The sequence below is a fragment of the Agelaius tricolor genome, unplaced genomic scaffold (assembly GCF_023055355.1).
Source record: "Agelaius tricolor isolate 1412-34295 unplaced genomic scaffold, bAgeTri1.0.p SCAF_28, whole genome shotgun sequence".
NCBI lineage: Eukaryota > Metazoa > Chordata > Aves > Passeriformes > Icteridae > Agelaius > Agelaius tricolor.
The window spans coordinates 7,964,962-7,991,528 of record NW_027269288.1 but is presented as its reverse complement, the minus strand read 5'-3'; the positions used below and the strand labels follow the sequence as shown (position 1 = coordinate 7,991,528).

General features: G+C 46.7%; 1 protein-coding gene across 1 annotated transcript in view; it reads right to left on the bottom strand.

Moving 5' to 3' along the window:
* Window positions 1-3,165: 3,165 nt before the first annotated feature.
* CASZ1 (castor zinc finger 1) overlaps window positions 3,166-26,567 on the bottom strand; it is an 88,428-nt gene continuing 65,026 nt past the window's right edge. Inside the window, exons 10-18 of the mRNA XM_071449040.1 lie at window positions 26,331-26,394; window positions 23,561-23,721; window positions 20,449-20,571; window positions 19,574-19,909; window positions 18,644-18,842; window positions 17,988-18,159; window positions 15,309-15,457; window positions 13,701-13,935; window positions 3,166-8,776 (exon numbers count right to left, since the gene is read on the bottom strand). Coding sequence (XP_071305141.1) covers window positions 7,521-8,776; window positions 13,701-13,935; window positions 15,309-15,457; window positions 17,988-18,159; window positions 18,644-18,842; window positions 19,574-19,909; window positions 20,449-20,571; window positions 23,561-23,721; window positions 26,331-26,394 — 2,695 coding nt within the window. The 3' untranslated portion in view covers window positions 3,166-7,520. The remainder of the gene's footprint in view (window positions 8,777-13,700; window positions 13,936-15,308; window positions 15,458-17,987; window positions 18,160-18,643; window positions 18,843-19,573; window positions 19,910-20,448; window positions 20,572-23,560; window positions 23,722-26,330; window positions 26,395-26,567) is intronic.

Below are 26,567 nucleotides of genomic sequence, written 5' to 3'. Positions count from 1 at the left end.
AGAGATGTTTCCTGATCATCTCCCTCCAACCTTACCCTCAGATGTGCCAAATTTGTCTTAGTGCAACTTTGTCAAAAGCAGGAGGAATCTTATTTTTATTGTCTTTTGTGTCCACCTGTTATTCTGGTGAAAGGGTGGCTTTCACCACTTCTCACACTCTTAGAAAGAATATATTAAAAAATGGAAATGTTCTTAGGGTGAGTTTTGGGGTATCAGGAAAGAGGGAAGATGGAGATCAGGGCCTGACTTCTCCACTTGCTGTGCAGTACAAGCTGCATGCTTTTAGCTTGAGGGGCTGGCATGGTCTGTCCCAAATCAGGGAAAAAAACAATCCCATCCCCAAAAGGGAGCAAGCACAAACCTAATAAAGGCACCAGCTGGACGAAGGGAAAACCATCTCTTTGGAGAAAAAAAAAAACAAAACCCAACCTCCTTTCTTTAGAAAAATAATATATTTCATCCAAATAAGGTAAAAATATTTGAAATGGGGCAGAAGTGAGCACTAGGCAGCATCTGTCAGGCCCTTTCTGAAAAGGGGAAGATTATTAAAACTCAATTACAATTTATTTCTGTAAAGTCTTTCAGGCTAAAAATCTCCCCAAATGCTTTGCAAGGACTGCTCAGGGATTACTTACAGTATGGAAGTAAGTAATCCTAGAACAACACCCTGCTTTTTTTACCAAGCCCCCTCTTTTCTGCATCTGCTGAAGGAATTCATCCTTCAGGGTTTTATTTTGTTTCTTCTATGTTTGTGCAAATAATGAGAGATGTTTTATGATGCTGGCTGCGAGAACAGCCTGAAGAGGAATAGGAGAGTGACACTGTATTTTTTATTGGTTTAGGTAAAATACTTGCTTTTCTTTGGGACTGTGTCTCCTGTGTGAGAAGGTGATTGGCTGGGTAGGGCTGGTTCAGAGGATCGAGAAGTACAACTGCCTTGTTTGTTGCCTGTTTTTCTTTCTCTGGCTGTCACTTTGCCAGGCTTTGCCTGTGTCTTTGCTTGGCAGGGCTGTTCTGTGCAGCATCCTGCTCGTGCCTACCTTTCCCCTCCCCTCACGTCCATCTCCTCACGCTCTTTCCAACACTTCACAGACTGCTCCCAACTTTGTACCTCTGCCTCTAGAGCTACCACTGAGGTTTTGTGTGTGCACAGCTAGAGTAACACCTGTCTAAAATTAATTTCTTTAACTGATTTAATTAAACCAGAGCAAATTCTGGGGTGGGCATTCTTCCATCTCTTTGAGCAGATTTGCTTTCCGTAAGCAGTTTCAACTTTGTGCCTGTACTAAGGACGGGGTGCTAAATGCTGCAGCTTTCCTGGATAGATGAATTATTCCTTGCTTTCTGCCCCCTGCACTGTTAACAGCAGATTCCATGTGAGCCTGTTTGTCTGCTTACCTGCCTGCTTTTTTGCAGTAATATCAACACTTCCATGGCAGCAGCAGCAGATTTTGGGTGTGACTTGGGAGCTTGGGACTCCCTCTTGCTTCACAGGCTCTTCTGTTTGCTAGAACAAGCCTGGTGCAGCCTCGAATTGGAAAATCCCACTATTGCATCTCTTTCTTGCCTTCTTTTCCCCCCCAAATCTAAAAACTGCAGGCAGAACCTGCTAATCTGTGTGGGAAAATGGGGAAGTGTGGGGGTGTCCCCCTTGTGCTGTGTGGAGGGGACGTGCAGGGGCTGCAGCTGTGCCAGCCCTGGGGCACCCTGTGCACAGAGGCCGGGTGGGCACAGCAGGGGGATCGGGTGCCTCAGGGACCCCTCGTGGCTCCCCTGTGGGCACAGCTGGCTCCTCCCCAGATGGGACCTGCAGGGATGGCACCTGGCCACTGCATGAAGGCACTGCTCCCTCCCAGGGCTGTCTGACTGCTCTGGCCACGGACCAGGTGTCTCAGCTGTGCCCAGTTCAGCTGTCAGCTGCAGAGCTCTGCTGTTCAGGCCCAGCCTGGCCCTGTCCTGGCATCCCAGGGCGGGCCCTGGGGCTGCGGCAGCTGCGGGGCTCAGGGCAGGGGCTGCTGGCTGCCACTGCCCTGTGGGGAGGGAGGGAAGGGGCAGGAACAGCTCTGCCTGCCTGTCAGATAAATCTTCAGCTGTTTACTTAAATCCTCAGTGTTTCTTCATTTGTTTGTTTAAGAGTTTTCCTGCCAAAAAAGAGCAAAAGGAAGCAGGGAAGCTGCCTCCGTTGGCCACCCTTCCTCAGCTAGGATGGGCCTGGGGCACTTGACGGGTAAGAGCAGGACTGGGGCAGGGACAACCTGCCTTGCTCTGGGAAGATGCAGGGGTCTGCTTCAGGATGGACCATGTTCCCATCTCCTGGGCAATGCCTGACCCTTGGGAGGGAAGTGTCTGAGGGACTCCAGTGAGCCCACTTCTTGCCCAGGGCTGGCGTGAAGAACTTGTCATCCCTTCCAGCACCTTCTTTACCTACAAATGCCCAGTGCCTTTTTTTCCCTCTTTGCCCTCTCCCATTTGGTAGGGTTTCCATGTGACAGTGTCTGCCACAGACGACTCAAAGGCTATTACAAGTACAATAGCAGCAGAAACTGCCCCGTTTTCGTCTGGACATTAGAACAAGTGGCCTTGCCTGGTGTCTGCTGCTTCCCGGGGCTCCCCAGGGGCAGGGCAGTGGGTGCAGGGCTGTGGGTGCAGGGCTGTGGGTGCATAACTGCACTATCACCACCTGCAAAGCCCTGGAACAAATGCAGTCGTGGGACTTTGTTCAACTTGCAGCTTCTCCCACAGCTCAGCCATTCTTTTATGAAGTCCAGTCAGAGTCCCACTGAGAAAAGACAGGTTCCAGCAAAAGCTTTCCAGCAATGAATTGTGTTGTTCATGTCCCCTGTCCCCACCTGGAAACAAGGCCATTTAAATATTCCATGTGCTGTGGGCAGAGCTCCAGTGAGAACAAACCTCTGGGCTCCAAGGTTGGATTAGGAGCATGTTCAGATAATGACATCTGAAAACAGGATGGCTGGGAGCTGCAGCAGAGCAACGAGGGGGCTTTGAAAGAGAGAGGAGTCTAATCCTCTCTGCTAATAAGGAGGCAGCTGCTGCCAATGCACCAGGCTTGGCAGGCGCTGCTTTGCTGCTTCCAGGGGGCTGGGGAAGTTGCAGCCACACGGGCAGGGTGAAACAGGAACATTTGAACATTTCCACGTGCACCTCAGCAGGCACGAGGTACTGCAGGGTGCCTGGCCTGCTTAGGCATTCAACCACCTCCTCAAGCAAGAAGACAACTTGATCACTTACAACTTTGGGGTTTTTTTTTCCAGTTTTTATTGAGTGAAAATGTCAAACCTTGCATCAGTCATGCAAAAAAAAAAAAAAAATCAAATAAATAAAACACATATATTAAATTTCTAATAGCACTAAATTCAAGTGGAAAAATATTCAGTTCTTAATAACGCAGGTGCTGAAGAGACCAGATTCAAGTAAATCAGAGCACACCATCCTGTTTAGGGTGTTTTTTTTCACTTTCTGCATTTTTGTCTCAAAACCTATATATATATCTATATATCTATATATATGTATATACATATAGATATATACACACACACATATATATGTGCATACATATTATTTTTATATTTATATATATACACATACATATTTATAAAACATTAAAAAGAGCATTGGTGGTTCAAGCATTTATTTTCCCCCCTCCCCCATGGAAAGAAAAAAACAACAACAAAACAAAATAAAATTACACATTTAAAATTCAAAATGAGCTAGCAATGGCTTATAGTCCTAGTGTGCAATATGGATATTACAAAAGGCTAGAATCCTCCCTCATTGTCTTTTTTTTTAATTTTTGTTTTTTAAAGTTGGTTTTTTTTTTGCTACATTGGAAAATTTTTTTTAAATTTTTTTTTTCTTTATAAAATTCCTTCCACGCAGACTTTAATCCAGTTGAGTTTGTGGCTAGAATGAACAATCTAGTCAATAGTTTTTATTTAATTTTTTTGCTCTTCAGCAGTGAATGGTAGCAGAATCAGGAGGGTCCATCTCAAGGTTTATTATTGTTTGGTTTTTATCTTGTTTTGGACAAAACAGTTCCATTTCTTCTCTCCTCTTTCCTCTTCTTATAGAGCCAGTTGAATCTCCCTCTCTTTCTCTGGTCATTCTTTAGACAGTCCCATTGATATGAGAGCTTGGAATGACAAACCACCTGCTCTGATGGGGTGTTGGGCTGTTGAGGCCCTTGTTCAGAAAAGCACTTAAGCTCGGCCTTAAACCTGGGCCCACTGAGAGTCTTCTGCTTAAGGGTTTTGCTGAATTAAAGCCTGAACATGGCAGAATAAAAAGTTGGGTTCAACTTTCTTTTGTTGTTGTTGCAAACAGAGACAGTGTACGAGTTACAGGAACAGGGCTGGGAGGAGGACGGGGCCAGCCCAGGGCCACCTTCAGCAGCGGCCCCTTGGGAAAGGACCCTCATTCCCTGCCCAGCTCCTGAGGTGACACAAGAGGTGACAGAGTCTGGGAGAAGGGCTGAGATGTCAGGGAGAAGGAGGGGGCCTGGGGGGAGAAAATGGTGTGCATAGATAAACATGGGCCCTTCTGGCACACTCAGCCCCACGGGGAGGACCCGTCCGGGCTGGGGAGTCCTGCCCAGCACGGCCAGAGCCACTGCACATCTCTTACCCCTTCCTGCACACGCTGCTGCTTCCCCACTGCTGTGCAGTGACTCAGCCCTGGAGGCTGCTGAGGCCCTGTGTCCCAGGGCAGGCTCCACTCCCGGGGCAGGGACACAGCGGCCCAGGGAAGCCCCTGGCACCAGCGCCCTCCAGGAGGGCTCAGTCCTGCTCCCACAGTCACTGACAGAGATCCTGGTGGTTTTGGCGGTACAAAATAATCACATCTGCTTTGCGAGATGTGGCTTGTGTTAATCTAAGGATTCCTCCTGGAGCCCATCACCATACTATCTAAGTAGCTGAACACAGGGAAAAATGTACAAGTACAGAACCTGCAGCAAATGCTAGTAAAGTAAAATCTTTTTGCCCCATCCCATTTTGAGAAATTCCAGGGCATCGTTCCATCACTCTGCCCCAGGAACATGAGCTTCATTCTATTCAAGAATGGGGTTGTGCTAGGAAACACACAGCTGAGGGTAGGGGATATACCAAACAAAACAAAAACAAACAAACAACAAAAAAACCCCCTATAAAAATAAAAGCCACACAAATAGCTGATAGAGGAAAAGAACTCCAAAGAATTAAATAAACTACAAACTAGTGATAATATTTCATTTGTTTTCATTTGTTTCATCTCTACAAAATTCAAGTTAGAGTTCGGAATCGTGCAGGTCCGGTCAGTGCTGGGAGTGTGAAGTCAGCCTCAAACCACAGCATTAAGGCCCCCCCTCCCCTGCCACCCCTACAAACATACACTACATTGAAAGAGAGAAAAAAAAAAAAAAAGGAAAAAAAAAGAGAGAAAAAAAAAAAGAGAAAAAAAATTGCACACAATTAACCATATGTAAGGGCTATCCAGAAGGCAGGTGACACCTCCCCCTCCACCCCTTGGCATTGGTGGTTTCTCTTTTGTTCTATATATAGTAATAACCTTTACAGGAAAAATACTGTACAACTTTTTTTTTTTCCTTTCCTTTTGAAACATTAGCTGAACATTCTGTCCCCACATTTACACAGCTGAGCTGCTTGTTTATAAATCAGACCTGATCTGCACCAGTTCCTTAGGGAAATAACCAAAAAAAAAAAAAAAAAAAAAGCAACCTAAATTTCTTGAGGCCTTTATCTGTTCAGAGAGAAAACAAATCCTGGGGATCCCTTAGAGCTGAAGTGCTCATGGAGCTGAGGAGGGGAGAGGGCGCCTGCATGGTATTAAAAAAAAGCATTTTTATTTTTTTTTTAAAAAAGGACAAAGCTCAGACTAATCTGGTATACTTTAAAACTGGCACCAAAATAACGATCAGAATTAATTCATACTAGTCCTTCTGGTGCCCTGGTGTGTGCAGACAAGCCCTTTCAGGCTCAGGCAAGGATTTGGGGTCAAACAGCTCCTGTGGCACCTGCCAGGTCCGGGGCAGTGTCCTGTAGTGTGTGTTCCCAGGCCAGGCCAGGAGAAGAGAGCAGGGAAGAGCCTGGAGCCAGGGGAGAGCCCGGGCTGCTGGAGGGGGCAGCGATTGCTCCTGCAGTGAGGGGGAGCTCGGGGGGCCCGGAGCTGCAGCTCCGCCCCAGGGCCGGGTTCCAGCGGGGTCTGGCCCTGCAGGAGGCAGCGCCAGGCACTGGGTCCTGCTCGGGGCAGGGCTGTCCCTGCCACAGTCACCTGAGATCCGTGTCTGTCACACCCCGGCCTGGTGCAGCAGGGCTGCCGGGGACTGTCCTGCTCCCACTGCCCGGGGCACAGCAGGGCCCTGTCCCGAGGCTGCTGCAGTGACCAGGACGCTCCTGTGCGAGCTTGGTGCTCCCTGTGCTGCACACTTGGGGCAGGGGCAGCTCACAGCCTCCTGAGATGGGGATACTGAAGCACCACAAAAACGCCTCACCTCCGCAGAGAGGAAGCACCTAGGGGTTGGGATGAGATGGAACTGACTGGATGGCAGAGTAACCCCAGTCCTCCAGTGAGACAGACCCTTTAAACTGCCTGCTGTGTTCTTCCCAGGTTACTTCAGCTAAATCCCTACAGTCAGAACAGCAGGGATGAGGAGAGGTGTCCTACAGAGAAAGTGTAGACTGAGAAAGTTTTACAATATAAATAGCATTCAAAATTATTATCATTAACAGTAAAAAGGATCTGGAAGAACAGAGGAGTGTCCCATTCCCACCCCTACTCATTCATTAATGCATCCTCATTTATGTGACAATAAATACCCACTCCCACCCTGGCTGTCTGATGCCATTTAATGCTGGAGAAAGAAGGGGGAAGGGTGGAGAGAGAGAGAGAGAGAGAGCACACTCCTCACCCCCTCCTTCCCACTGGCAAAAGCTGAGCTACTTGTCTTTGTGACACCAATTCCTTTAATTTTATATATGTGTGTGTGTGTGTACATTATATAGAGAGACACACACACAAATATATATTTCTAAAATTCATTACCTCTTGTTCCCACCCACCCCCCTCCAAGAAGTGGAGATTATTATTATTATCGTACAACTGAAAACATGGAAAAATAAAACCCAGAAAGAAAATTGGGGGGATAGAGCCCCACCCATAAAAAAGGGTCCCCAGATGGGCACAGGCCCCACGCACCGTGCAGGGAGCAAGGAAAAGTAGTGGGTACCCTCAGGGTTCGTGTCCATATAAAGGGTATTTTTTTGCTGCATCCTGCCCCCTTGTTCCAGGATCTGTAGAATGGAGTGATGCAGCACCAGTCCTGCTGCCAACTGATCTCTTCTGGGGCCTGGGGAGGAGCAGGGGTTTCCTTCCTTCCTCTCTCTCATCTGTGGCACGGAGTTCGTTTTTCATTTGCCATCCCCATCTTTGTTCTTGCCTTATACGGGGTCCTCTTAGTAAATCTGTGTAAGAGAAAAACCAAACCACTGCCGTTGCTGTCTCTAGGATTAAGGAGAAGCTTCTGGAGCAACAGTGGAGGCTGAGGCAGCAGCCGGAGCTGGAGCGGGGGCAGGAGCTGGGGCTGGAGTGAGGGCTGGCTCGCCCTGAGGCCTGGAAGCATCGCCATGGTCTGTGGAAGAAGCACCCTCCTCTGGCTCTCCATCTTCTTTAGCGGCCAGGCCTTCAGGGTCCGGCAGCGATTCTTCAGAATCTGTGTTCAGGTCTTCCTCCTCCTCATCCTCCTCATCATCATCATCGTCGTCCTCCTCTTCATCATCCTCCTCCTCTTCATTCATCTCCTCCTCATCGTCCTCTTCATCCTCTTGGGAAGAGTCGTCCTCGTCCTCCACGTCCCCGGAGCCCGGTGCCCCTGCGCTCCTCTCCGGGGGCGCGGCCCCGGCTCTGCTTGGGGACGGGCCCTCGGTGGCCTCTGCCTGCTTCTTGCTGAGGTCCAGGGAGTCATTGAGGCCCACGCCAGCTGCGTTCTGCAGGAAGAAGAGGGAGCTGTTGTTGTCAGTGCTGAGGTTGAGCGAGCTGTCCAGGTTGATGGAAGAGTTCTGGATATCGTACTCAAGAGTGGAGTGGGCGAGGCCCTCGGGGCCGGGAGAGATGGCAGGCAGCTCCCCTCGCTCCTGCTTCTCGTGTTTGCGCTTGTGAGAGTCCATCTGAGACATCCCCACCACCGTGTGCTTGCAGCCGGGGTAGGTGCAGTGGAAGTGGGAGCATTTGAGTTTGTACTTGCAGTCAGGCACCTCGCAGTCCACGCTGGAGCTGAACTGGCAGAAGCCGGCGGCGCTGATGACGTCCTGCTTGCCGTGGTGCTTGCGGTGCGCCGTCACCTTGGTGCTGTCAGTGCAGCGGAAGCCGCAGCGCAGACAGTGGAAGTGTGTGCTATTGCCAGAGAACTGACAGTCTGGGAAGTTACAACTCAGTGAAGACTTGAAGCGTTTGAAATCATCCAATACTAGGTTGTCAACACGGTCGTGGTGCTGGGCATGCTTATACATATGGGTACGGCCGCAGAACTTGTAGCCACAGTTCTCCCGTGTGCAGTGGTAGTGGGTAACCTTGAGAGAGAACTGGCAGCTGGAGTCCTTGCAGTCCTCGTAGAGGTCATAGCGCCGAAATCCCTCCAGCATCATCCCTTCATCCAGCATCTTGCGTGAGGACGCGGTCTTGCGGCGCTTGCCAAATGGGGACATGTCCTCAATAATCCAGAAACGCTTTTTGGCCCCCGAGGCAGTTGGCATAGTGATGGTGTTCCCTGAGGAGAGAAAGCGCAGGGCGGTGTTGCTGACAGCCAGGTCTCTCCATCTCCCAGCCGTCCTGGCAAGCTCTGTGTTTGCCAAGACACAAAGCTGCAACTGTTCCCACCCCAGCTCGTCCCTCGAGCTCTCAGCGAGCCCCAGCTCCAGCACTGTGGGCTCGCTGATGCCTGCTGGACATCACTTCCTCAATTTTCAGCATATCCTGCCTTGTCTCTGATTGCTGCTCTGGCAAACCTGATCTTGTACAAATGTTAACAGTTGCTTCTCTGGTTTGCTACTTTCACAGTTTCTCTTGCTGCTTAACCTAATCTCTAGTCCCTTTTTTTCTCAAATCAGAACAGGGAGGAGCTAGCTTGTTCCAGTCCAAGGACTGAGGTGTGTTACTGTAGTTCACTGGGGTGGTAAAAAGAGCTGCAGTGTGCTAAAAGCTTGTACGTGTGCACTGTTTTCCCCTACCCAGGCTCTTGTAATACACTACAATTGCCAAGGACAGGCAGGAAGTGAAGGAAGATCCCATGCGTGATTAAAACTGCAGCGGGGGGGCTGTGGAAATTTATAGAAACAGGATGGACTTTGGCCAGGAGACTGCAACATCCCTCACTGTAATGAGCCTACATATTACAATGAGTGCACTTAGAAAGACAGATGGACAGATGTTCAATGGGGCTAATTCTCATCATCACTAGCCAGTGGACTCTGAGAGAAAATACCAGCTCTGCAACATTCCCTTGGGTCTCAAAAATTCCACTATGCCCCTAGTATAAATAAAGATCCCTCATCTATCTTCCACTTTGATTCACAGGGCCAGCATAACTGGCTAGTGCTCATGTCCCCCAGGATCACACTGACATCAAAGACGTGACCTCAATCTATCTACTAACTTTCTTCTTCTCTGCTTGCTGTTTCCAGAATCAACCCACAATCTCCAGTATCAACATGCAGCACAGACAAGGTTGGAGGCAAGAATTTCTCACCAGGTGCAGAACTGTGAGTGTAATTAGAAATTATAGCTTGCAACCAACATTTACTTTTTTTTTTTTTTTACTCTCTCCCTGCTGAAACTGCCATCTTTTTAAAAGAGGCCCAATTTGTGACACACAGGGCATGGGGCCCAAGAACCCAGAGCAGTTTCCATCCTGGTCTGGGAGGCTGAAGGGACAGTCAATGTGTAGCATTACTTCCTTTCTGGCAGGTGCACAGGAGTTAGAGGTGCCAACTCCTCAGTGACACCCTTCAGGAGAAGGTGGTGACCACTGAAGGGAAGCTCCCACACTCCCAATGGAGCGGTGGCAGGAACCTCCTCTCCCACGTGGCTGGGCCATACAGTTTGTGGGATAAGCAAAGAACAAAAGGCTTTTCTACACCATTTGTGACTGGCTCTTGTGCTCAGACTCAGGACGCCAGCTCAGGGCATCCATGGTGAGACCACCTGAGTGACACGGTGGGAACTGCACGCTAAGGCTGATTTAACCAGCTACCAGTGAAAGAATAACTTTCTGTCACTGGAGATTTGAAATTGGCAGGCTCTTAACTACAGAATCTGTGACCAATTTGCTCTCTGCTCCCCCCTAAACATCTGGTATTGAAAATCCAGTTCTCCACTTCCAGCCAACTCATGTAAGTGCAGTGGTGCCTAGACAAGTCGCTGCTGTCCAGATTAATTCTGTTTAATAAAATTACAGCCAAACCATCAAGTTCCTTAGCAATACTTAATTAACGCTCATATTGTCTGTCTTTGGATGGGAATATGGGATAACCCATCTTAAAGAAAAGACTCTGGATGGGAAATAAATAGAATTTAAATTTTACCTGTTTAAAACTCTGTATTTATACAGCTTTTAAAATAGTTCAAACGGATGTGCTTAAAACTTTAGTTGAAAACCAATTCGGTTTTCTCATCCAGGTAAAGTTTTGGAGTAAGGGCATAATGAAGAGAGATGACACCTGCACTCTCTTCTTTTGCCAAAGTTCAGTCCCTGCACCCTGTGAAAGGTTACAAGCCTCAATGGGTGTGATCCTCACCAAATCTCAATGTTTTCCATAAGGTTCTTTCTTTAACCACCAATAATGTCAGCATTCACCAAACTATACCAAGGTAAAGACAAAAGACACTTAAAAATATTTGATTAGAGGAAGCACAGCACAAGGTTAAAAATGTTTCAGGCTGCATGCAGTTCAGTTAAAAAAGAAGCAAAGATAGAGTTTCTTGTGAATTTTGTTAATTGGCACACACTCATCTGGACAAGGCAGGGATCCTTCTCCTGCCAAGTCTCTTGAGAAAAACCTATGGAGTTGGAAACCTGTGAAGTTGGTCCTCCAGCCATACTCCCAACCTTTGACCTTGGATTTACACATTACTGAGGCTGGCAGGAAGAATGACTGGGACATTTGAAGGCTGCCAGAAGCCTCATAAGTGTGAACTTTAAGCACAAAGATGTCCTTAATTAACTAGAAAAGAGCTAGGAGTTGAGAAAAGAAGCCAAAAATGAGACACACCCTAAAAGCCATTCCCAGATGGAATGAGAATACCCAGCCTGAGACATCTCTGATCTTAGTCACACATGGGAATCATGGCAGCCTAAAACTGAAATCTATCTGTATTTTCTGCAACTGATTAGAGCCTTGATAAATAACGAGTGTGAGAAACAGCTCAACCTGTCTGATGATGTCATCATGTGACACTGCCCGTGCTTCACTCCTCATCCTGGGAAGGCACCCCTGAGCTTTGTGGCTTCATATGAAGTGTGCAAGATCAGTTGAAACACAGGACCTGGGTACCTCATCAGACATTCACCTGTGCAGCACACTATGGCAGGCACTGGCTTGGGTGGCCTGGAAGGTCTAACCAGGAAGTCCAAGTCCCATTAATCCCACATGAGCAGAAGTTTGCTCTGTGGCCACTTTGAGGTTACCAAGACACTTGAAAATGCACGTTAACTGTGGGTTTTGTTAGGTTTTTCTCATAGTTAGGAATTGGTGGCAATTGCTCTCAGTTATTCATCCAAATGTCTATGAAGGATTTGCTGTGGTTTGTTTCCCCTTGGCTGTGGTTACTGTGTCAGCAAGGAAAAGGAGCAGGCATGGATGGGCCCTGGGGTAACATTTGCCAAGGCACAGAGTGACCTTTGCTGCTCTACCCACCCAAAGGTGCAGAGCAAAACCATGGGCAGGGTGAGTGGGGACAGAGCTGGGCACAGGACATGGAGAGAAAGCAAAGAAGTGTTACCTGCTGCATCCTGCACTAAGGGAACGTCACTTTTTACTGGAGTTGGAGTGGCAATGATGGGCGAGAACCCAGCGGTGCTGGCGGCAGGCATGACAATGCCTCTGCTGGCTCCCAGAGTGGCACTGAGCAGGGAGTACGAGAGACAAGATGGAGAGAAGAGATAGGGGAGGGTGGGGAGGGGAGACCTAAGCAGGGCTTGTGAGAAAGATGGAGGCAGAGATGGTGGTGGAGGTTGTGGTGCAGTGTGGGTTGCATCATCGGCAGCAGCAGTAGCCGTAGAAGGAACCAGGCAGCCTGGAGAATGTGGAGAGAAAAAAAAAAAGCAGAAAAAAAAGGAAAAAAAAAAAAAAGAAAAGAAAAGAAAAGAAAAAACAATAAAACAAAACAAAACCGAACAAAAAAACCCAAAAAAACCAACAAAACAAGAAACAAAAGAAATGAAATGAGAACCCAAGAGCAGAAGCAATATGATGAAAATGGAAAATACATTCACAAATGTATGAAACAGAACTGCAACAGAGAAGAAACAGAAGGTGAGGAATTGACAGCACCAGGAAGAGGAGAGTTGTCTCTGCAGGAGGTGAGGTGGCTTTATGGTATGGGAGAAGAGACACAGGCTTTCAGGCAGGAATTCTGGACTCATTTGGTCATTCTGGTCCTTGTTCATCTATAGGGCTGCTGCCTGCTTCAGTTCCCAGCTGTAAGGGTGCTCTGGCACTTGGGGCAGGTGGAGCTGCTCCCTACCTGGAGAGCAGTGGGGGGCATTTCCTAGCACTTGGGCCACTGCTGGCACAGAGGAGTGTGCCAGGAACCACCAGAACCCTCTGGAGGTGCCACAATGTCGTGGGGCCAGGGCCATGACCCAGCAGTGCTCCTGCAACCTGACTGCTGTGGTGCCCTTTAACTGTGGAGGAGAAAGAAAACTAGGAAAATGTGTATGGAATTAAAGCAAACTGAGGCAGCCTGTGCAGAATATCCCACTAAACCCTGGGAAGGTACAGCTGAGAGACCCCTGGTCATCACTTTATGATGGCAGAATTCCTACCAGGTATCTGACTCCTGAAGAGTTGACCCTGTAATGCAGGGCAGGGGGAGATGGCTCTGCATGATCCTGGCAAACAGGGCAGGAATTTACTTTCCAAAAGAGGGGATGAAGGGGGACTGCTCTGTGCAACTGCACAAAGTGGAACAAGAGTTTTTGGGTGAGGAAGGGAGCTCAGTGAGCTGCTTTTAGATGTTGCTTTCTGAAGATGTGACAGGTTTTATCCCCTGTGTATGTCCATCTGCTGCTGTACTTCACCAGTACAATAAAGTGCCTGACTTTGGATGCTGCTTGAGGAAATACAAAGAGGTACCAAAGAAAATTCCAAGTACAGAAGGGGCCCACAGCTCTTTTTTTCATTTTTTTTTTTAAAGTAAACTATTAAAATATACCCAACTCCAAGACCCAGGATAAAAACCTCTCTTAATGGGAGGAAAAAGGTATGCTGCTAAGTTCCTGGATGCTTGAGGTGTATATTTTGATGGACCTCTTCTCTCAGGTGCTGGAGAGAGCTGGGTTAGTGTGAGGCACTACTGAACTTGGCACAGTGTGTACTTTAAGGTGCAACTGTCCCTTGGCCTCTTTGTATGAGTTTATCTCCCAGGAGAGCAGGCAACTGAGGATCCATTTCACACACACCCTTCTCCCTTACCTGCTGATGTACTTTCATTGCCCACTGGAGTGCTGGAGCAGCTGCGGTCCATGTTGGAAGATTCAGAGGAGATGCCCCCAGGGCTACAGCCAGTGTAATCCATGTACTCTTCTGTTTCAGTGTCCATCATGCTTGGGGGTCCCTGAAAGGAAGCTGGGGTTCCTGATGAGGCTGGGCTGGGTGCCATGCTGCCAACCTGGGGGAGATTTTCATTTCTTGGAGTGTGGCCAATAACCTGCAGCAGGAAAACGAGACGGGGACTTTCACACCAAAAGCGAGATACCAGGCCCAAAACCATCTGTCTGCACGTTTATCTCCCTCTGCCACAGCTCATGGGGGACAGCTGGCACGTGCTTGAGAGTGGAACCCGTGGCACTGGGGCCAGGAGCATTAAACCTGGCACATGCACCCTGGTATGTGAATTGTGCTGCACTCGGGAGCTGGGGGTGTTAATCTTGGCACCAGCATCCTGGTGTGTGGATTCTGATGTGTTCCCAAAGAGGAGGTGTTAATGTTGGCATTGCCCCCTCACCCTGTGGGTCCTGCTGCAGTCAGATGCTGGAACCATGCCTGAGCTCAGTGCTGAGCCCCTGAAAGATGGAGGTTAAACACAGCATCTTCTGCCCAGTGTGCACTACAATTCCTAGGGTTAGACTCACCATGTGCTAGAAGAGTAGTGAAGACAAATTTTTTGTTAAATCTTCTAAGTTCCTAAACTTTTTATTAGAGACCAAAAGCTGCCACAACAGCAACACCAGTTCCTTAGCATCTGTGAACTCATTAAATCCAACAGCACTGAACTTGAACAGTTCACTTATTGACAGTAGTTAATAACTAACAGGGACCTCTTATTCCCATGTTGTGGAATGAAAGAGGGTTCTCATCTTGCTTCTACAGATGGTCTCTTTTGATTTCCATATACCAGATGATGTTCTTAGGGTCAGATCAGCCACAGGCATTTAAATAAAGACAGCTTGTTTCATCTACCAAGTCAATAGCAGATGAAACAACTAAAGAATAAGAACAAGTGAGAGGTGGCAGGGATGCTATCCTTTGGAGCAGCAGCTCAGTGCTGCAGCTGAAACTCTTCCATTCCAGACCTAATCTGCCAGCTCCTCTCTGTCTCAGTAAAGCAGCAATTGCATCACTCTGCTGCTTCCTGAGAGAGGAGAGGGAATGCCCCAACTAAATCCACATCAATAAGGGAAGAGAAATGTCAAGATTGGTTTTTCTTCCATCCTAGGTAAATTCTTTATATGTAACAGGAAATATCTGCTTTAACCAGCACATCCAATTCCTCCACATCCTAAGCATGTTAATTTTAATAAGCCAATTGTATATATTGAATGAGCTGGGAGAGAATGCAAGTTGTAAGTATGAGTATTTTAGTGTTATCCTTCTCAATATTTTTCTACAAAATTCACAAGGAAAAACTGTTTGCACTAAGCAATGCTTTGCAATCAATGCTTCATCATCTTTACTCATCTTGTGTAAGTTCAGCCAGGTAAAGCTACCTTGTGTGTACTCCCTCTGCCCTGTAGCATCCCCCAGTGCAGACACACATCCCTCAGAGCCTGGGCACCTACAGCTTCAACAACAAGGCGTTACCTGAGTAGGAACACGATCAAAGTTCTTCCCCAGCATCCTCCTCATGTGCTTCCTGGCATGGGATGTCATTTGGTGCTTGAGCAGGAAGGAGAACTGGCAGCCCTCTCGGATGCAGTGGAAGTGGCTGTTCACCTGGTTGTATTTGCAACCTGCAGACACAGAACCCACGTTTATGTTGCACATGAAGGTTCTGAGAGGGAGCAGCACCAGCAGGAAGATGATTGGAAAGAACATTATCAGTGGTCATGGGTTATTCAGGAACAGTCTTGAATGAAAAAAACCAAGCTCACAATCTACTGCCTGCTGAACAACTGCAAGAGAGGATTACAGTGTACAGAGATCTAAGACCTCAGCCTAGTCCCATCCCTCTTTGTGCCATTATAAAGGAAGGAACATTGCCATTACATCTGGTAGTGCCTAATGCTCTTCAGTCTTAGCTAGTGCCTTTTCTTTTACAACAAGAACAAAACCAGGACATGTAGCTGTATCACAGAAGCTGCAATCAAAATACACGCTCATAATTAGATTAGAAGTGAAAAGTTCTTTTTTCCCCCCCCTCTAACTGTGCTCTCAGAAAAGCAGTCTCATATCAACTCTAGCTCTGGACAGTGTGTGTGTTCTGGTTAGACAGGAATGAGCCAGAAGTGTTTATTGCCACTCCAAAACTGTTGTGTAATAGGGGCAGCTACTGAACAACAAGCAATTCCTATGGGCTCTGGCATAGAGCACCTCACACGTTCTGCTCCTCGTGGCCACAGCCACGCATGCCAGGCGAGCACAAACCATGAAGGGACAATCCCAAACAGCCACACTGTATAGCTGATAAACAGAGGCTTGTCATGGTTCAAACACAGCTACATCAGTGAGCAGGATCCCATCCTCCCTTGGCCAAATGCACAGAGGTAGAGACCTACAGACAGGCTCACTTTTTTACTTATCTATCTACAGCCATCCACCTTCACTTATATATGTTTCACCTCTCTCTCCCCAGTCATACACACTTACATAATTATACACACAGAAACATACACTGAAAACATCTATCATGTTTCTTCAGAAACATTCACAGCCCTTAAAACAGGCCAGTGCTTTCTGCACCTGCTATCTATAAATGCACAACATAAACCCCAGGGATGTACACATGCAGAAATGAGTCCACATGTTGGTAAAACCATACACAGCTTCACCATCCCACCAAGCCACCTCTATCTATGCAGGCAAATGCAGGGTGCTGGCTAAATGTGTGGCCACTGCACAGCAGGGCCAGCCCACAAATGCACACACTGCTGGATGCATGTACCCCATGTACCCCATCCCTCCCAAACCAAACGCTGCTGACACGTGCAGAGGCTGCGGCTGCCTCGCTGCCAAACAGCTCATGGCTCACCCAGCTCATGTGGAGCTGGCAGCCACTGTTTCATCTGCAGTGCTTGTTTAGGTCACCCTTTCCCCACCCCACCCACCCATCCCTGTGCTCTGGCGCTGGGAACAAGCAGTGCTGCAGGACTGGAATGCTGTCACAGAGGGCAGGTGAGGGCTCGCCTGTTGCCAGGGCAGCCCTGTGGGCTGGGGACAGGTAGCACTGTCCTGCTTTGTCTAGCCCTGCTATCACCTGAAACACCAAAGGTGAGTAAATAACAGCAACTGCTCGATCTGCTGCCATGTGTAAACAGGACCTGGGTAGGCACTGGCTGTGGTGTGTTGACACCTATTACCCTGGTTACCACAAACAAACTTCCATCTGGGTACAAATTCCTGATACATTTAAAGCTGAAAAGTTTTGCTCTGGCTACTGTGGCTGTTTTCCTGCAGTGGGAAGGAACACCCAGAGGTGTTATTCTGAACCTTGTTTGGTTCCAGCCTTTGTTCCAACCAGGAGTGATAGGGAAGATTTGGTCTGTGACAATGAGAAGGTTTAAGTGAATCCCAGGCAGTTCAGGATAGAGTTGTCTTTAGGAATTCCCATTCAGAGTCCTGGATTTCAGCTCCAGGTACCTCCCCGGGAATCCATTCTATTTTTGTTTGTACCAGCTTTACACTGGAGGCACTTGGTTTTAATAACTGCTGCAGTGCTGCTGATTGTTCTGGCAAGTGAGCCAGCCCCAGTCTGAGCCTGTGCCACATTCATGTGTTTCCTCAGGCCCTGCTCTGGGGGGCTGCCCTGCTGCTCACAGGGGCGGTGCAGAATGGGTTTGGAGAGAAGAGAGTAGCTTATTACATGTTCTTGTCCATCTCTCCCTCTGATCATGAGCCATTTGACTTTCAATATGCTGCACTAGCACTGGTTAAGGAAAAAAAATCCTCCTAAGAGCGTCCTTAAATTTCACCCAACACAAGCAGCAGGTCCAAAAGACTATAAAGTATAAAAAACAAACAAACACACACACATAAAAAGGCTTTGACAATTAGATAAAAAAGAAGAAAAAAGAGGAAGCTTTATGTCCAGACAAATCCGTATATACAATTCTGTATAGTACAGTCTCTATTCATTTAGCTTGAGTCTATTTGTGAAAACATGCTTCAACTAGACAGACCAGGAACTGCTTTATGTTTTGTTGCCTTTCTTGTTTAGTGATTTTAATGACCAAATACCTCTTAAGCATAACGTGCAGGTTCTAACTTACGGCATTCTTGGCCTGGACATGGGACACACCACATGAGAAACGGAGCCAAACTCACCTAGTCTGCCACATTCCTCCCGCTTGGTAAAATACTTGAAGCCGTTGGCTGCCCTTCTCTCTGCCTTCTCGTGTTTTTTCACGTGCCAGGGCAGCTTGGTGGTGATGTTAGTCACGAAGAAGCAGCCGGGACGCAGACAGTGGTAATGCCCTCGCATGCGGAATTCACAGTGCTGGAGGGAGCACACAGGCACAGTGCTTTAGGCAGCTCTAAAACAAATGCACTCCCAACTGCCTGCTGCTAATGGTGTCCCTTCTGATGTGTCAGAGGGGCCTCCAGATCCCATTTTATCTTCCACAACCTGCCATGCACCTTGCTCTCTTTTGAGTCCTGTCGTGTACTCTGTAATACACTATTCTCTCTTGTTATATCTCAAAGCTTACTCATGGCTTTCCCTGGATTCATCACAGATCTTTATTCTATTTCATCTTGTGCCTCTCAGATTATTCTCATTCCCTTGTCCACTTCACCCAAGTCAAAAATACACAAAAAAACCCAAATGTTTTTCCAGACCACGTAATTATGACTTCCATGGTTCTGTAGTAACACCAAGAAAGCCACACACAGCCTCACTTCCTGCTGGAGAGTCAGTCTACCTGATCCTTCATCTCCTCCTCCCCAGTCCTGCCAGGACACTACTCTGCAATGGCTCTTACCTGGTTTGGACAGAGACACTGCAGGGAGTAGTAAGCAAACTGGTCTCGCACATTCACCAGATTATTGTTGGGGTTGATGTGGTCCAGGCAGTGGGATTCTGCTTTGCCAGAGGTTTTGCACACATACTTGCAGTTCCCAAAGAGACAGTGGAAGTGGAATTTGTTGGCGTACTTGCAGTCTGTTGCCAAGCAGGGATCACTGGAATACATCCAAAACCCAATCATCACCTTCACTCATTTCACACATTTGTTTCTTTGCCAAGGTTTAATTCAAGGGGAGCCCAGCTGAAGCCTCTGTTCCAAACATGGCCCACAGATTTCCCATAGTCACCTTCCTCTTCAGGGAAATTGAGGCTGGCAACACTACTGCAATTCCACCCAACTACTGCACTTTCCTGGTTAGGAGTATTAGAACACAGCAGTGCACAGTGGGTTCTGTAGTCTTTGAGGGCCACTTCTCCAATTTAAAGTTCAAAGGAAACACAACTCTTGAGTGTGGCCACTGCAGGATGCCAGGGCTTCCCCTGATCTGACAGGACCAGCACAGCCCCTCTCATCAGCTAATGGGTTTGGTACCTTCCACCCCCAACTCAGTGCATGAAATTTTGGCCCAATAACCCTTTATTGTCAAACATACCACAAAGATACCTCTAATTCTGCACAGCTCTCACAAGGGACAAAACAGGGATCAGTGATAAATAGATCACCAAGTTTATTTATCTTCTAAATTCATGCCTAAAATTGTTCTCACATGCACCCAAAAATCTTAAAGTATTTCCTAGACTTCACAGAAATAATTTTTCTGTGAAGTCAAGCCCAGAGTAGTTTCTGGGCAGGTTTCTCAGTGGGTGAGCAGAAGTGTGGTATTGCAGCTCTGAGGAAAGGTTGGCTGGGGAGGATAGAAGGAGGCAAATGGTAGCTGAAACTTACTTCTCCTGGAACTGAAGAAATCCAGGTTTGACCTGAGGCTTGGCATTCTCCAGGGAAGTCGTTGCCAAGGGTGAAGCTGCCAGGTTAGGCACTGATGCTGGGATCTGAGGCATCTGGGGTATGGTTGAAGCCAGCTGTTTCCAAGCAAGTAGTGTGGGAGCAGAGGGCATAGCAGCTGGATTTGGAGTGGGCACGTCAAGGGCAGGAGCACTGGCCATGGTGGCAGAAGCAGCAGATGGTGATGAAGGGGCCAGTGAAGCCTTATTCTCAGTAGCAGTTGAGAAGGGAGACTCAGAGTTGCTTTTCACAGTTCCACCTTCAGTTCGGAAGTGAAAACTGCAAAACACGATACCAATTCAGATGTAAATTCTTGACCATTTCATGTAATTTAATTAAACACCAACGAGACTGTGGCAGGAGCCTGTAAACAAATTGGTGTGGATAAATCCTAAAAGGGGCTCTGCAGACTTTGAAGTAAGATTTAGGGCCATCCTAAATCATCTATGAAGAGAAGGGAAATCATTAGGATGGGTGGAGATAGGTGCCAAACCCTGTTAAAATTAGAGAACCCCCAGAATCACTGCAGTCACTGAGAACAGCTGTGGGGCAGCTTCCCAGGGCTGCTGGGAGAAGCCAGACATTTCCTGCTCACAGGGAAGCCCCCAACAGGAGAGACCAACCATGCCAGCAGATCTGTGTTCAAATTTGCAACATCTCCTTCCCTACAACCCCTGCAGACTCAGGCGAGTGAATGGCCACGCTCATGGAAGCCTTACTCATTCTTTACTTGGGCATTCCATTGCCTTAAAAGGAACCTGGGGTGGTCCTGCAGTGTGCAATGCAGAGCTGTCCCTGCCTCCTGCTCTCCCACTCACTTGGCGTGCTTGATGGCTCCATCCAGGGTGCTGAAGAGGGCTCCACACTCCTCCACCACACAGTGGAAATGCACCTTATGCAGGAAGTCACACTGGGCATCACAGAAATCCTTGGTGCCAAACCTGCCCAAAACAGACAAGCGGACATCTCAGGGAAGGCCCCAGGAGAGAAGTGGAGTTGGAGCAGACATTATTTCTGTATTTTACAACTCTATTAGCATTCCCACAAACAACAGTAATTCTAGATCCAGAATGCACCCCTGGATAGGAGGGTATCTCTCAGGTGGGAGAGGTGAAGCATCCTCTAAGCAGCAATTACAGCCTGGACTGCAGAAATACTGCACAGCACCATCCCTGATGTACAGAACAACAACTCTGCCATGCAAACCCCAGAGCAAACCCCACCATGTTATCCAAGACATGTCTCGTGCTCTCTTGGAGCAAATGGCCAAGAGGGCAAAACCAGCTCAGGGTGGTGTCCCTGCTCACCCACTGCTGAGATTCTCTGGACTTCATAAGTGCAGCACAGATACCTGTGATTTCAGGAAACTCCAGAATCACAGGGAATCAAGAAAACAAGTAAGAAACACTGGCAGGAAGGATTTGAAACTTAACAAGGGAATCTTGCATAATTAAGGTACAACAAACTACAGTTGCTCTGATGAGCAGGAAAGCAAGAAACAAACAGCAGCCTGTAGGGTCCCAGGAGGGACCTCTCACCAAAGGGAGGGTAAAGGAAAGAGAAAAAACTTGTACTGGAGAAGGAAGGTCTGTGGATATACAACATGTGCTGTCAGTTATGGCTTGCAGGGAGAAGAGGAAGGAAAGTAATTGTGGGGTAAGAGAGAAGAAACCACGTTATTGCACACCAAAGGGGCTGTTTCATCAGAGACAAGAAGTGTTGAGCCTAGAAAGAAGGCCTCCCACAGAAAGGGAGGTGATGAATCAAAAATGGCTGCATTATAAAATTTGCTTTGGATGAGAAGACTAAAGACAAAGCAGAGAATTTGGGATGTAGTGAAGAAGACCTTCTAGGAGAGCAGATAAAGGGACTCATTCGAAAAATACAAATCAGTCAGTCTGGATGATGTATGTCCTGAAGTGCAATGGAAATTAACTCCCAAACTGATTACATTACCATTTGCTGGTTTTTAAGCCATAGAGAAGTGGGAGGTACTACAGAAGTGGAAAAAAAAAAGAAATGAAACAGTCAAGGCACTGGTTCTTTGAGGGGAAAAAGAAAAGACAAGTCATCTTTGGCAATTATCATACCTCTGGCCTAACTTCTCCTTCCAGTAAAGTAATGGAACAAATATTAAGAGGGAGGAGAAAATCATTAAACATCTAGAGGATAAAGGAACCATGAGCAATAAACAGCATCAGGATTATAAAGAATAAATCTTGCCAGACAAATTTAATTGCTTTTTTTGATAGAATTACAAAATTAGTGGATGAAGGGATGCAATATATTTGGATTTTAGTAAAGCATTTGATTCAGTCTTGCATATGCTTAGAATTAATTCCAATTGGCCTGGATGTAATGCCACCTCATGGCTTGAAACTGGCTGAGGGACCATAAACAAAGGCTGATGACAACCAGCACCACACTGAGCTGGGAGGAGGAGGCATTGTGTGAGTGCTGAGAGGAGGACTTGGGTTAGTCTGAGTTTATTGAACATCTTAATTAGTAATCTAGGAGTAAACAGTGTGTTTATGAAATCCACCAAGATACTAAACTGGGAGGAGGTGGCAATACTAGTGCAAGAGGAGGAAAAGAGCACAGAGAGGTTTAGCAAGACAAGGGGGAACATTCAGAACAGGAGAATCATGTTTGGAAACACACAACAAACACACCTGGGTGTGGGGATGTTTTATACATTGGGGACTCACTAAACAACTTTAAAAGCAATTCTGTGTCACAGAGGATGATAACCATGGTACTGGACTTTATTCTGTGTAGATACAAACAGATTCTGAGCTGCCTGTTTGGGGGCAGGAGGGGGGCAATTCTGCAGCATCCAGGGAACAACAGGAAAGCAACAGGACCCGCAGGCACAAGGGACTAACCCAGAGTCAGATTAAAGGAGGCAAGTAAGCCTGGTCAAATGGAATGCTGAAAGTTTGGGACTGTCTGAAGGGGCTGAACTCCAGCTGCAGAGAGGGATGATCTGCTGTGGTTCAAGGGGATATAAAGAGCTGCAAGGAAACTACAAGAAGTGGAATTCAGGCAGCATACCATGGAAAAGGCTGTGACATTGAAACTTTCTAGGTGGTATGAGACAAGAAAATAGCCACACTGCCTGGCACTATTACAACCAGACCAGACTAAATGCAGATGGACTGCCAGGAAGGACCTCACACCAGCCAGGGGCTGATGGACTGGAAGATTTTCTAGTGCTCCCCATTAAAGCCTTTGATTTACAAAGTGTGCACTGGCATTTGTAGGTGACTCTCTGTGTCAGAGCACAAACCTGTGTGTCTGCCTGGGTGTATCTGTGTGCCCTCAAAGCACGTGTCTGTCTGGGCGTGTATGTGCATGTGTCTCTATGTGGGTGAGCTTTGTATCTGCTCCATTTTCTTTTTGAGTCTCCCTTCCTACAATAAAAGCAGCAGAAATCATTCCAGCTCCCGTACTCTTTTCCTTATTCCCATGCCTCTACGTCCCCCAAACTTGTTTAGTTTCAGTTGCAATGCCCCAGGAAGCATGTCAAGGCACCAATGGCCTGTATGCAGTGAGTGGCCATGGTCTCACACAGGTGCTGTGCTAAGGGCACACCTACACTGGGTCCCCTGGGCTTGCACTGCAGGGGCATAAGGAGGAGACTAAGGTGAAGTCCAGGACAACAGAACTACATGAAGATCTGTGCTTGTATCTGGTTCTCAACACCCCTTTGCAAAATAATTCTATGTGGACAGGTATTTCTTATCAGACATTAACACCCGGTGCAGGTAGGTACAACCAAGGGCTGAATGTGCTCCAGGTGATCAGTGTCTGACAGAATTAGGCCCTTAAATTGAACAGAACTCTGTGTTCAGGGTGAGCCAGTGAGTCAGACACTGCACAGGAAGCACTTTCCCCTTTCCCCTGCTCCCAGATCCATGCTCTCCTTACCGGCGCAGGTACATCTTCCATGGCTCAGAGAGCTTCTCCTGGACAAGAGCCTTCACTGCCTTGCCCAGGTACTGGTTTGGCTCCCCAGCCCCAGCCTGGCTGCCTTCGCCTTCTGTCTTAATGTTCAGCAGGTTGCCAAGGCTGGCACTGGTCTTGGACATCTGGAACAAGAACACAGACACTGCATCAAGCCCAGCACACAGACACAGCCACCCTCAGGACTGTCCCACAGAGAGCAGTGTTCTTCAAAGATTCAAAAAGATGACAAAAAGTCAGTGCAGGCTGCTTCAACTGCATCAGCAGAAGTCAGTAACACCTCACTCTTCTGCCTCTTCCACCCACCCATCATGAAGCACTGAGGTGCCTATTGAATATTTATTCATGGATCTCGTTAAAGTAATGAAGCATCATGTCTATTTTATCCACGAGGAAACTGAGGTGAAGAGAGACATCCCCTATCTGACTATGGAAAAGGTGTGTGGGCTTCACCAGTAATAGCCCTGTGCAGCTCCTACAAATTGCTGGTGGTAGAACTGGTAAACTCTAGTTTATTCAGTCATCTTATCCCAGCCACAAGGATGTCTCCTTTAAAGTGACTACTAGGTATGTGTGAGGGGAAAAATTCTGTCTCAAGTTCCTGGAAAATTCTTACTAACTTCAATAATAAAATCGTGTCACTTTTCTGTGCTGAACAGACACATCCTCCATGAAGCAGGACTTGGTCTCACAATCTGCACTGTGTGAAAGGCTTCAAATAGAATCTACACAGAGAAGGTTTAGAGGTCCCAGTGTAAAATGTGCAGGATAGAAAAATGAAGTTACTCAAGCCTGCCCAGAGGGAAAATTTTCTTTCAGAATAAATGCATGATTTCCCAGACTCTTTCTTTCTCTGTTGTGCTCTCAATTACCTCCAGTAACAACAGTGAATTTCACAGCCTGAATAAAATGCAAGATTGGGCCCAATACTTGCACTGGAAACTCCACCCACTTGAGGGTCTCAAAGCCCTTTATAAATATCAGTTAATTAAGCCTGACAACCCCCTAAATAAACTGCAATAGGCTTCAGGAATCCTGGTTATTTGAGGCTCTCTTAATGCCCCCTGAAGGTAAAGCCCCTGCTGCTGTGTGGAGACTGCAACTCTTTATTGGCTGGAGTCAGAAATTCAGGTCGTGTGTTTCCACTGGTAATTCCATTTCTGTAAAGTTTTTTTCCTGTTCTTTTTCCTGGAAAAACAATGAAGGATTCCCCCATGGACAGAAATTGTGTGCAGCCACAGGAAAAAGCAAGTGTGATGTCTTCCTGAGCAAACTAAGCTTGATTCTGCCATCTTTAGTCTTGGAATTGGTTCCATCAATCCCACACACAGTGGGTTCTACTCTTTGCTGGTTTATCTCATTGGTTAATCCCAGTCCTTTAACCTGACTCCTAGTTTACACCTGTGCTACATTTGCTTTGCACAACTTTAAGAACCTTATGTCAGACTGCACACAAAGAAATGCTTTTTTCTAAACATATACTTTTATCACATATTATCCTGGAGATTTTCAAGTGAAGTCCCCATTGAAAGAGAATTTCCCTGATCTGGGACCTTCAGAATGACTCATGACCCCAGAGAGCAGAGCTACTAAACACATTTGCTCACTAAAGAAAGACCTGCATATTTGGAAATACTAAAGGGACAATACAAAGAAACAAATAAGAAATTAAGTTTAAAAGGGAAACTCAAAACCCCAGTGTAACAGAAAGCCAATGGAGGAGAAAAGTGACATAAGGATAAATGCAGAAATTAAACAACACAGAGAAAAACAGTGATAAGAAAGAAAGGAGGTGGGAGATTACCAGGCAAAGTCACTTTGCCCTCTCTTGAGGGTTATATGGCCTTGATGCATGTAACACCCAGAGCCAAGGGGATGGCAATAGTAATGCCTATAAAACCTATCACATAGCAGAATATTAAAGCATGGCTCAAAGGGTGCCCTGATCTCTAGAGCAGTTGTATACAGCCATAAAATTAATCTTGGTACAGTAGAATTTATCACGTGAAAGAGAAATATACATTTGAGATGATGTATAATTTAACAAAAAAAGTAAGGAAAAAGAAACTGTGCATCATCTAAAATAAATATTCTAGGACACAGTAAAGGGGACTCTGTTAGACACCATTACTCACACCAGAAAGACAGAAATTGATGATTTTGGTTCAAAACTTCTAATTTTTTCTTCTCTTTCAAAAAAATAGATTATTCTCTCCCTCCCCAAATGAAGGAGGAAGAGTAAATAAACAAAACTATTTTATTTTAAGTAAATAAACAAAATTAATAACTATAAAAGGGAAGTGAGAGAGAAGTTGCCAGGTTCTCAAAACAAAAACAAATAAAAAAACAAACCCAACCCAAACCAAACCAAAAAACTAAACCCCCCCTCACAAGAAAAGAAAAGAAAAGAAAAGAAAAGAAAAGAAAAGAAAAGAAAAGAAAAGAAAAGAAAAAAGCTTTTGGAGCTCTCCTCTGTCTAGAAAGGATGGGGAAAAAAAAGGTGTCAGAGGCGGCAATATATTTCTTCAGCCAGTTCATTAAATTAATTCGTAAGCAGTGGCTCTGAAATTATACCCGATGAAAAATGGTCTCAAAATTTAAATGGTACAAACTCATCTTATTAGAGGCAAAACATTAAAAAACAAACGCATCTCTTCCCCCCCCCTTCCCCGCTATCGCAGCTTTAATTTCTCTTGGTGGGGGGAATGAAAGGCGTTTGATGGATGGCTCTTACCTTATTCATAAGCGAGGATAAAAGAGATGAATTTGCTGAGACTGTGTGGCCATTTGATTCATTACTGAAACACACAAACCAACAGGGTTTAGTTAAGATGTGCACAGGGACTGTGAGCGCTGAGATTAATCCTTCTCCCTTCAGGCTGCCTCACTCCTCACCTACTACATCCAGGGGAAAAGAATGATGCCAACCCTCCCTTGGGCAGGCCAAACTCGCCTACTTGTGATAGCCAAG